Source organism: Triturus cristatus, chromosome 6, assembly GCF_964204655.1.
Source record: "Triturus cristatus chromosome 6, aTriCri1.1, whole genome shotgun sequence".
Classification (NCBI taxonomy): Eukaryota; Metazoa; Chordata; class Amphibia; order Caudata; family Salamandridae; genus Triturus; species Triturus cristatus.
The window spans coordinates 1,327,625,990-1,327,638,093 of record NC_140589.1 but is presented as its reverse complement, the minus strand read 5'-3'; the positions used below and the strand labels follow the sequence as shown (position 1 = coordinate 1,327,638,093).

The window sequence follows — 12,104 nt, the reverse complement described above, 5'->3', positions numbered from 1 at the left end:
CGCAGATGAGCTGCGACCACCGCCATCACTTTCGTGAACACCCGAGGGGCACTGGTAAGGCCGAAGGGGAGCACGGTAAACTGAAAGTGCTCTTGACCCACCATGAACCGCAGGTAACGCCGGTGGGCCGGCAGGACGGGGATGTGGAAATATGCGTCCTGCAAGTCCAAAGCTACCATCCAGTCTCCCGGGTCTAGGGCAGCTAGAACCTGAGCCAAGGTTAACATCTTGAACCTTTCCTTCCGGAGGAAGGCATTGAAATTCCGGAGGTCCAAGATAGGGCGTAGGCCCCCTTTGCCCTTCTTGGGAACCAGAAAGTAGTGGGAATAACAACCACGACCTACTTCTGGGCTCGGAACGCGCTCGACGGCCCCCTTGGCCAAGAGGGCCGAAACTTCCTCGTGGAGAAGATTCAAATGATCCCCCGAGATACGGTGGTGCTGCGGTGGCATGGCTGGAGGGGTCGTCTCGAAGGGGAGGGAGTAGCCCCTTCGGACGATTTGCAGCACCCACCTGTCCGATGTGATGGACCGCCAGTGGAGCAGGTGATGGCGAACTCTGCCGCCCACTGGCGTGGAATGGGCCTGAAAGCTCGGACTAGGAAGGCTTTGAGGCGGATGCTGCCGGGGTGGATGTGGGCTGACCGCGTCGTCCTCCAGAACCGCCTCGGCGGAAACCACGTCCGCGCGCAGGTTGGTTCTGCGGCTGGTGGCTAGGCGTACGTGAGGAGGCACCCCTTCCTTGGCCACGAAAGGGGCGAAAGGCGCAAGTTTGCGACCGTGGGGCCGAGAGGCCCAAGGACTTGGCCGTAACCCGGGAGTCCTTAAAGCGATTCAGCGCACTGTCCGCTTTCTAACCAAAAAGGTGAGTGCCATCAAAGGGCATGTCCATGAGAGTGCTCTGGACATCACCCGAAAAGGACGTGGACCGCAGCCAGGCGTGACGTCTAAGCGCCACCATGGTAGAAATCGCCCTACCCACCGAGTCCGTAGTGTAAAGCCCACATCGGATAGCATGTCGTGCTGCATCCCTCCCATCGGCCAGAGCCTGGGTAAGTCGTGTCTGGACCTCCTCCGGACACAGGGGCAGCACGTCCTCCACCGTATCCCACAGAGAGTGGGAATAACGGTCCAAGAGACAGGCGGTGTTCAAGGACCGCAGGCCCAAACTAAGGGAGGAGAACAGCTTTTTGCCAAACTGTTCCAGTCTCTTGGAATCCCGGTCCGGCGGAGCGGTCGGGAAGGAGGATTGGGAGGTAGAAGCCTGGATAACCAGGCTCTCGGGGGTAGGGTGTTGGGACAGAAAACTGGGGTCGCCGGAGCAGGGCGGTGGCGCCTGGCGACGTTCCTGTCCACAGGAGGGACTGTGGAGGGCTTGGACCAGGTGCCCTGCAGAACGTCATTGAGGGCCTCCTTGAATTGCAGCAGAGGCTCAGTGGGGCTTGCTGCAGACTGAAGCACCTCAGTGAGGACGTTAGTCCTCACAGCCACGGCAGGTAGCTCGAGCCCAAGGGCTGCGGCCGCCTTGCGCAGCACCACAGAGAAAGCAGCACCCTCCTCCGAAGCCACAGTCGGAGGAGAGATGAATCCAGTGTCTGGAGAGGTATCCAGACCACTGGCCTCCCCCAGTTCATCTGCCCAGTCCTGTGACAGCTGAGCCTGAACGGCCATAGGATCCTCGGATCCCTCCCATTCGCCCCCGTCATCCGATTCCTGGTATGCAGGAGGAAGGATCGGAGCCGGACGATAGACATAATGTGTCTCCAGCGGCGCCGAACGCGGAGTCCATAGACGCCGTAACGGCGCCGGGCCCGGAGCGGGGCTGAACTGGGGCTCGACGCCGAGCGGAGCCGGCGTCGGAGGTGGTACCGGTGTCGACGCCGGCGGAGGAGGCGTGACTAGGTCGACCGGCGGGGACGGGTCCCTCGGGCACTTGCGGCGTCGAGGCCAGAGCCGGCAACGGCGCCGGAGCCGCCGGCATGCAAGGTTGCCCAGTCGGGTCCGCGGGGCCCGAAGGCGCGCCAGCGGGCGTCGACGGCGGAGCCAGGTTCCTCATGGCCGAGAGGAAGGCACTGACTTCCGCCGGTGTCGCGTCAGTCCCAGGGACCGGCGGGTATGGGGACTTGCGCGGCGCCTGCGGCGCCGCTGGAGCCGCGGGGGTGGAACCACCCTGACCCTCGGCCGAGTTGCGCGACCGGCGAGGGGAGTCCGAAGAGCGGTGTCGCCTCTTGGACTTCTTGGAGTGCTTCGACTTACCCGAAGACTTGGAGCCAGACGATCGATGATGACGTCGGCTGCGGCTCCGCGACCGATCCTTGGACCTCCTCCTGGACCGGGATCGAGAGGGGCGCGGAGCAGAGTGGCGAAGCTCGAGAAGCTTACGGGACCGCTCCCGTCTAGCCTTCGAGGTCAGGGCCTTGCAGTCCGAACACGACTCCGCGTCGTGGTCGAGGCCCAAACAGTAAAGGCACCGGCGGTGATGGTCCGTAACCGACATCAAGCGTTTGCAGTCAGCACAGGCTTTAAAACCAGGCATCCTACCGGAGTCGAGACAAGATCAAAAAGGATCAAAAAACGTAGTCAAAAAAGACTAAAAGGGGTAGCTCTCCCGGATCTGCGCTTACTGGCGCGGAAAAAAGAAGAACTAACGTCAGCGCGCGAGGGCGGCGTCTAAGTACTCCGACGACGTCATTCCGGCGCACAACGCCGGACGCGGAGCCACAGACGACGCCTAGCGACTCGCAAGGGGTATTGCTGACGAAAAATCTTCCGGATCCAGTCTGACGCCTGGGGATATTCTAAGGTGAGGAATCTAACTAACGTGTTTCTTTCAGATTAAGAAGTTTACTGATCTAAGAGCTATTAGCTCCAGGTCAGTGGAACAGTATTCCATAATAGCGCGGCTCTCAAGAGTAAATTCTTGATCTAACTTCATAGTGCAACTGCTTATTGAAAGGAACAACCAGTGACATCGCAAAGCCACCTAACAAAGAACTACACCCTCTCCCACCATGACCAACCTTCAAACCACTTTAAGGCAACAGTATTTTTCTTATAAATAACTCCCATATAATTTACATGAAGGCAATAGGACTACATCCACCAAATGGGGAATGGATGGGGGATAGAGGCAAAGCAGGGAGGGACAGCATGAAGGAAAAAACATACCTAAAACTCCTGCTTCACAGTTAATTACCCAATCACAACTAACTACTCTCTCCAGCCCTGTCACACGGTCTTGTGAGAGGAAAAAAGGCATCAAATGACAAGCTTCCTATTCATCGTCACCACTATTGCAAGCTAAACAAATACATGCATTTCCAGTCAGACTTCGACTGGTGATCCTATTGAAATCTCATTTTTTTGTCATGTTCCACTTTAAGCTGCACTGGGCCCCAGAGATCAGGCCAGGGACTAGAGTCTTTCGGAATTACCAGTAGTTCTTTCCTCTAGTTCAAGTCTCATCAATGAAGTATGGGAACAGCCTAACAAGTTGTAGGCAGCACTTCAATCTCAAATTACACTGCCTTTTGCAAAATCATCTCTCGCCAATTGGGATTGGCCTGTACCACCATAATAGCCCCACTCAACCTGTAGATCGGTTAGTCTGGAATAGTGTGTACATATATTCACCAGTGCGGGGGTGAAATGTTCACAAACAAAAAGGCCACATGTTTTTTTTTGGGCTTTCAGGTGTGATAATGGCTTTATTATCCAATTGTATGTGAATTACTACATTAAACTTTTTCATTCTTCACACTTGGTTTGAAGAAGAAATGTTTTAAAGTGACATTTTGACTGTGCTACCAATGGATTATCTCTTCACTCCATCTTTTCCTGCATTTAACATCTCTGTTCAGGGTAACGCTCGTTCGTGAAATGAGCTTGGAGAAATTTTTATGAAAGCTTCTTTCACTAAAAAGGCTTACTAGCAGAGAATTCTTCTACCAAATGGTTAATGCCTTAGTCCTCGGCACATATGTGAATGGGGAGGGTTAATGCTCTAACTCAAAACGGCATAACTAGGCATAAAAACAGCTATTTTCATGAAGAAAAGGGTTCAATATCTTCTAGGCAGGCAGATTGGCGAGACAACACCAATACAAATATAAAGACTATCAATATTTTAATTCAGATCGTTATTAAAAAAATAGACTAAATGCAGTAGCAAATTGCCCCCGAAGAGCGAGAATGCATGTAAATGGCAGAAAAATATAGCATTGTCCTTTATCAAAAGTGTAAGGAAAGTGTTACCTACCTTAAAATACTCTACAAGATCTCGACAGGTCACCTTGGATCCGCTGATCTCTTTTTCTACCAAATTCTCTGCTGAAAGCAATAACGGCACCAGGTTCTCAAGTTCTTTTTTAAAATCATCATCTATGTCTGTAATAATGAAATACAAATCAACAGCTGAAAAGGGTATCATACGGATCAAGAAAGCAATAAATATTCCATCTGCTGGACCACAGACTTGAACAGGTTCATATTAACTCTGTATTTCTAACTTATGGACTAAATGACTATCCAAACAAGAAATTTTATAGATTTCGCCTAACCTACAATGCCATACAAAGTACTTAAAACACTTCAAAGGCATAACAAGCCAGACAGATGTTGCCATGGTACATATATGGATTATATAGAATTAAGCATAGTAAACCTGTGCATTGGCTTTCCATTATGGTTTCTAAACAGCACTGCAATATTGTGTGGAGTTGCTTATTTGGTGACGTGAAAAGCACTTCAAGGCCATTTGGGTCATTCTCAAAAGAAAGAGCAGAGGTTTCCCCTCATGAGATTCAATTCAGAATGCGAGATTTTCAAACGTCTTTGTAGGGTACAGTTGGAAAAATGCATTAGTCTCTACCTCTCCAATGAAACAACGTTTTCACGCTGCTTAACTTCTTCCAGGTGATAGAAATCTATATGAATTTTCAATGACCGTTTGGTTATGAGTCCAATATAGGTCCAGCAGTGTTGGATCTCTACCAATTCTGACGCATCCGGAGTTCGGCCCACGTATTTGAATAATTTTCGCAAATTACATAAAGTGCCCTTCTCGCATTCATAGCTGAGCAAATTAAGCAAAGCGTTGGTCTACCATATCTTGTAGTGGAACCCGGAAAGTTCCTTCAACACCAGCACCTTGAGCGATATCGGAGGTTCTTGTGTCCCCAAAAGCAAAGTATGTTGTAATTAATGTCAACAAAGAGTGCGGACGTCATCCAGTTCCCTGCATTGGCTGGTCCACCTGCCAGCTGCACAGACAGCGTGACCCCGCCTATTACCAGAACACCTACTGGCATGTTGAAGAACCGCCTGTCTGGGAATCGGAATAGAAGGATTTCTTTAAGAGTTTAAGGATAAAGGCTGACTGCCTCCAGAAGTTGATTGATAACTATATGCAACATTGACAAATTCTGGCCCCTTGGAACCAAAGGTGAAGGATTGTCTTAAGTATTCTATATGAGAGGCACTATATTAACATATCCAATAGCGGGATATTGGGCTCCACATGGTAAGGTGAAAGACTAGCCTTTCCCAGCCAGCCCCTCCACCCCAACAGACCCCAATGCAGTCTCAACAACCAAAAAGTTAATGCAGTGGTCAAATAGGCAATTTGGACGACAGGGCATGTTTCCTATATAGCATTCCAGAACATACACAGTTTTGAAGTTTACTGGCAATACCTGCAAATATTTAATTACTTCAAAAGCAGGTCTATATCTTTGTTTGCCTTCAAAATTTCATCACAAACACAAGTTAACGAGATAGCAATGGAACAAATAAATTGTTAATACAAATAAACTGATGGATAGAGTAGCAAACATCTTACCTGTTAGTCTTCCATCAAACGTTGGATTGGTTGCAACCTTAAGACCTGGGTGTGGCAACAGGAAACAACCAAGATTAGTGAAACATGAGTGAATGTGCTTCCTTACATTCTGGAGCTCTTCATGTTGGTGTTGTTTTACCTATGAAATACGAAGAAATTATCTATTTCACCAGATTTCATTTTCAAAGTACAAATATTAGGCTGTATTGGTCCTACAAGATACATAATATGTAGGATACCTTGATGCAACAATACAAATTAACCCATTTCACCTCACTGTGCACTTAACCCAATAATTGTTTTTATCTAACATTTCTTTGTAATGAGTACATGAAAAGCAAACATTTCTTCAATGCAATGGATAAAATAGGTTTACTTCCAGAGGCTAGTCAAAAGATCTCACTGGGAACAGACTGACAGATCTTCCTCAAATTGCTATAGACTTGACTATCCTACATCAATTGACCGAACAATTAAACTACATTACCGATGCACAGGCAATAATGTGCTGAAGTGTCACCATCACTGGTCCAGGGCCCTTTGATTTTGCCAGCTGAGACAGGATTCAAATTACTCTTATGAAAGATTAAACGTTCCCAAGGATGAAAAAATATTATCAGCGGAGCAGTGATACACATGCTAACATCTTATACTCTGAAACATGGTTTCAAGTGAATTTACAACTCTTCAGGAACATGTCTCACTAAAAGTCGAAATGTCTGAGACTAGCCTTCAACCCTACATCTCCTTGGGTGCTCTCTTCCTGAGGGTCTTCACTTTGCACGTCAGATGTGAGATTTCCTTGATGAACAAGCCCTGCCCAAACAAGCCTTGCAGTTGCTTTCACAGTTTTTCTGGCTCCAATGCAGCGATCAGCAGCCTCAATGTTCCAGTGGCCTGTCAGCACATGGCCATTCATCTAACCGTATAGATACCTTTTATGACTCCCTTATCACCGCACCTCCACTGACTCACCTACACGCGTCTTTTGCCGCCTTTAGCCTGCCAGACAGCACAGATATGGAGCAGCTGCGACCAACAGAGGCCTTGAGACATCTCTCTCTCGCTCCCCTGTCCCACTCTGCTCCAGCCATACACCAACTCCTATAACCATAAAGCACCTGAAGGGTAATGGACAGCGGAGTTAGGGGGCAGTGAATGAGTGCTTAGTGGAGTTTGGCAGACACCTAGTACGTATCCCTCAGGGTGGGCCTACCCGTAGTGGCTTTGGGCAAATGGAGAGCAAGCTTTGACACCAGCCGCCAACAGCAAGGATTGAGAAAAATTAAAGTAATAACGTTTGAGACTTGAGTCTTGAAAATGCTAGAGAACCTCTGACAACTATAAGCAGGGAGCTCATGGCACGGAATCCAAGTGGTGTCTCCAGTAGCCTCATTTACCCTGGCCTATTTCTAGAGCAGAGACGGACGACAACGGGATGTCTGTGTACACCTTAGTGAGGAAGTCCATTTCGAGGAGGGCCTCCACATTGGGGAGGGGCAGGTGAAGAGAGAAGGCTGCGAAAGTAGCGCAGAGTTCATGGCCCTGATGTGTTGGACTGCCAGGGCTGCCACTCTCACTCGTTTGCATGCTTGTTTTGCACGCGGGGGAAGCAGCTAACTCACCTTGCCTGGTTCACGCTGCCACCGCTGCCGCCGCCAGGAGTCCTAGGGAGCCATAATCTTGCACGCCAGCAGTGGGGTCAATCTTCCGCGTCGCCGCCCCGGAACTCGAACTCCCGGCAGCCCCAGCGGCGGCGCGTTGAGCTGATGCTGCGCAAGCGCCAGGAGGCGCCTACAAACATCGCAGAGGCCCGCTTCGCGGGACGCGCCGGGCGAAGCCCGGGCAAAGGGCGGGCCCTCTGTGGCCCTCAGAGGACCGAACGAGGCCGGGCTGGGCCTCCCCCTATGGTTGTTGTTCCTGGTAGCCTGCGAGGTTGCTGTGTTAGCAGTAGAGATTTCGGGAACTAGAGTGTGCTCCCCAGGTATGTGGTCCTAAAGTATTTTTGAACTATACCCTGTGACCCCCAGACTGTACATCTCGATTTCGCTGGAACAACCACTCGTCCCATAATGTCCAAACAAAAATCAATCATGGACAACTATCTTGTTAAAGTTGTGAGTAAAATCAATAGTGACCGAAGGAAATCTCTAGGACGAGAAAGCCTGTCTGAACCACCTCTGGGAGCTCTGGACAAGGATACTAATGATATTGTTGAGGTAGCGGTCACTGGCTGTACCTCTGAAGCCCTACCCATAGAAATTTCAGATGTTTGCGCTCCGACTGAGGTTGCAGTAGTAGCCTCGGAGGTTATAACAGAGCAATGCCCGCCGGCCCTGCGTTCAGTGAGGGAATGCAGAAAAGCGTCTATCAAACGGGGAGGAAATACCACCCGGAAAAAAGTTGAATCTGTACCAAAGAACAATGTTTGTGATAAGGGCACACTGGTTAAGGACAATACAGTGACTATCAATACCGAACAATTTAATTTGTTAGTTGGTATTTTAGAGAGTAAACTTGAGTCAATTGTCAAACCACTAATTATCAAAATTGACCAATTATCAGCTGAAGTATCTAGACTAGGGAGTGTTCTAGATAGGCATTCGACTAAGATAGTTTATCCGGAGCCCCCTGGGAGAGATGGCCCAGGAGGTGACTTGGTCTCTAAACAAATTAATGATAGTACCTGTTCTGCGACAGTAGCCACACCAGGTCCTCAAACGGGTAGCCGGGCGATGCAGGTCCGAGCAGCACCAGCACCAGTTAGTCTGAGTGGAGTGTTGGCACCAAAACTAAGTAGTTCTGTGCAGGTACCTGCCGTGACTGCAAGACCAGATAGAGAAGCTATACATAACAACAACCGACCCGTAGATCTCCCACCTGAGTGTGCACCTTATGTTGTCGTCCTATTTAATGTTCCCTCTCTAGATTCTAATCAGACCAGAACCTCTCCAGAGTCGCAGGATTCTTTAAAAAACAAAACGATCTTTTGGCTAAATAGGCACTGTGGGGTTCCGCTTAAATTCTCTGACCAAATTTTAACAACTAGAAGGGTCAGTTGGATTGGAAATACTAGGAAATCCTGTAGGGGGGGGGGACTGTGTCATTGTTAATTTCCAAAACCCTCAGCATGTTGCGACGGCTCTGTTAAATGCAGCTTCCATAACACAGAATGAGACTGCTATAACTGCACGACCCCTAGGTTATTTTTATAACCATCTCAACAAGACGCCCCATGACATTAATAGAGATAGAGCCTACCCTCCTAATCATACCAACAATAGAGATAGAACACTTCCTCCCAATATTAGACCAGTATTCGAAATACCTGTCCAGAACAGATTTCAATCTCTGAGTTCCCTAGATCAGAATGATTGACATCAGAAGGTATTTGGATCCCAGTTGTCCATTACTAGGTGTGACCTATCCAATAAACCCAATAAGATAAGGGTAGTCACTGAGGGCCTGCAGGCTAATGATAGCCTGGAAGTTTTTAACAGCAGAGTAATAGTTGTAAATGCCCCCGAGGACAATCAGGAACTGGTTACGGATGTAGGAGGAAGTTTGGATACAACTGCGAAGGATTTTTCTTTTGGGGGTATCTCTATTGTCAGTTGGAATATAGCCGGCTGGCCTTCTAAGGGAAACAAATTAGGATGGGAGACTCTGATTAGATCATTTGACATTCTCTGTCTCCAAGAAACTTGGTGTACTGCTAAACCTAGTTTTGAAGGTTATGTATGTTATAGCGTAGAAGCCCTAGAGTCTAGATATGGAAGAGCGAAGGGGGGACTGATTTGCCTCATATCAGTAGACCTTAAATTGTCGGTTGTTAAGCATTTGTCAGTTGGTTCCCACTCCCAAATTCTTTGGGTACGACTACCAGAAGGAACAGAGGTGCTTTTAATAAATTTTTATAATAATATTTTTAATAATTCCCGGCACAATGTGATAGCTGAGCTAGACAGTGCCCTCATGAAGCTTGTAGCTGAAGCAAAACGCATCTTTTCTTTTATTTGGTTAGGGGATTTTAATTCCACAATCTGTGGTTTGTCCTCCTCAAGGGCTTGTGGGGTACAAAATATTAGTGGTGAGAATATCCCCCATTTCCCACACAACGCCTATGGGGAGGCTATTAATAACGTTATGGCAACCTATGATTTAGAGCTGGTAAGGCCTATATTAGAGGCAAGTGTTTATCCTATCCCTACATTTACAGGGAGGAATGCCAGCTCAAGCATTGACCATATCATGGTTTCATCCAGTTTAGTGCTCCATTGTTCGATCAAGATAAGGGATACCTCTGATTTGAGTGACCATAATTGTATTATCATGCGAATCGAATCCTGGAAATGCAAAGATCAGGCGGCACCAAGAATTTTAGGCAATATTGAGCCGCACAGAGTAAATGGGACCAGGCTTAGATGGAAAGGAGAAAAATCTGCTGTAATAGTGCCCTTAATCATATCTAAAAGCTTGATAGGTATTAACGCTATTTTAACACCAGGGTGTTCACCGACCTCTGTTGTGACTAATTTTATTAACATCAATACGATTATTAATAACATATTTACGGGGAATAAGCCGGGTATGAAAGTCAAGGGGAAGGGTTGGTTTGATCACGCTTGCACAGCCCTCCTCACCCAACTTAAACAAGCTTTAGCATTTACCCCGAGGGACAAGAATCAAGTCACACTTTTGAGACATGATTATAAAATGGCACTTATCAGAAGGAAGAAGGAATTACAGCAGGAAGCTTGGGATAATTTAACACAGGCGGCAGAAACTTTGGACAGCCGCTTATTCTGGCTCACTGTTAATTCCTCTTTCCTACAAGATGATATAACCCCCCAACTTTCTTCTAATGTGGGGAGTCAGGCCTGGGTGTCCCACTTTACATCTATTTTCCAAGATAGAATTTCGAATGAAAACGTGAAAAGACAATGGCCCATGGTCCCACTAGACATCTCCTTGCGTGAGGTGGAATGCAGTATCTTAGCTAGCAAGGGGGGGGAAGGCCCAGGGTCCCGATGGAGTCCCTATAGATGTCTATAAAGCCCAATCGCTAATTTGGGGACCGATACTTACTTTGGTCCTCAATGCAGCGGTAACCATTTTGATTCCACCTACATGGGGCGATTCAATTATTGTCCCCATCTACAAAAAGGGGGACAAAGCATCAGCCTGTAACTACCGGCCAATTAGTCTTTTGGACTCATCGGTAAAAATTATGAGCCGGGTGCTGTTGTCTAGATTGGAATCATGGGCGGAGGAGAATGGGATTCTTGCAACCTCTCAATATGGTTTCCGAAAGGGCCGCGGGACCCTGGACCAATGCTTGAATTTAGAATTACTAATTGGTAAATTTACTAAAGCTATGCATGGTAATTTGTACCTCTGCTTCGCTGATTTAAGCAGCGCCTTTGACCTTGTTAATCATTCACTTCTATGGTCAGTCCTGTTGGAACTAGGCGCCCCCAAGGAAATTATCTTTTTTCTTGCCGACTGTATAATAAGATGCAAGCGTGTGTACGATTTGGGGCCAATGGGGAGTGTACCCCTAATTTCGATGTGAAACGTGATATAAGACAGGGCTGTGTCCTCGCCCCGTTGCTGTTTATTTTATTTATAAATGGGGTGGAAACCATCCTGAAAACAGTCAAGGCCGATGCTCCCCAGGTTGCCGGGATTAGCGTGCCAGTTCTGCTTTATGCGGATGATGCTGTGCTCCTATCCCGGACACCTATTGGTCTGCACCGTTTGATGGATCGGTTTTCTGAATTTATCGGAGAGAGGAAGCTGCTGATTAATAAAAGCAAAACCCACGTCATGATCTGCGGGGCCAAGACTGGTAAAAATCATGCCTTTTATATAGAAGGAGTGAAAGTACAGCAGGTTAAAAAAAATTGTTATTTGGGTGTTACTTTTACGAATAACGGCAGCTGGGCCCAGGACCTAATGAATATTAGGACGAAAATGATTAAAAGTTCCTATGGCATATTTAAATTTGCCACAAAGATAGGGGATAGACGAATAAGAGACATGATGGAGATATACAAAGCTAAAAGTGTTTCCATTGCCCTATATGGGGCTGGGCTTTGGGGCTATTCCAATGTTGGTTGTCTACAGAAAGAAGAAAACATCTTCCTCAAAAAACTAATGTGCCTACCTGCTTCTGCCCCAACAGAGTTGATTCATAAAGAGGTTGGGGCCACCTTTCTGAGTGACCTTGTCCCATTTAGGCCTTTGTCGCTTTATAAAGCAAT

At 47.7% G+C, this 12,104-nt stretch overlaps 1 protein-coding gene across 2 annotated transcripts in view; it reads right to left on the bottom strand.

Moving 5' to 3' along the window:
* The window catches only part of ATL2 (atlastin GTPase 2), a 653,233-nt gene that overhangs the window by 198,512 nt on the left and 442,617 nt on the right, over positions 1 to 12,104 (bottom strand). For both annotated transcript variants that reach the window (XM_085612325.1, XM_085612324.1), the window contains exons 8-9: positions 5,839 to 5,977; positions 4,258 to 4,385 (exon numbers count right to left, since the gene is read on the bottom strand). In XM_085612325.1, the coding sequence (XP_085468451.1) occupies positions 4,258 to 4,385; positions 5,839 to 5,977 (267 nt within the window). The remainder of the gene's footprint in view (positions 1 to 4,257; positions 4,386 to 5,838; positions 5,978 to 12,104) is intronic.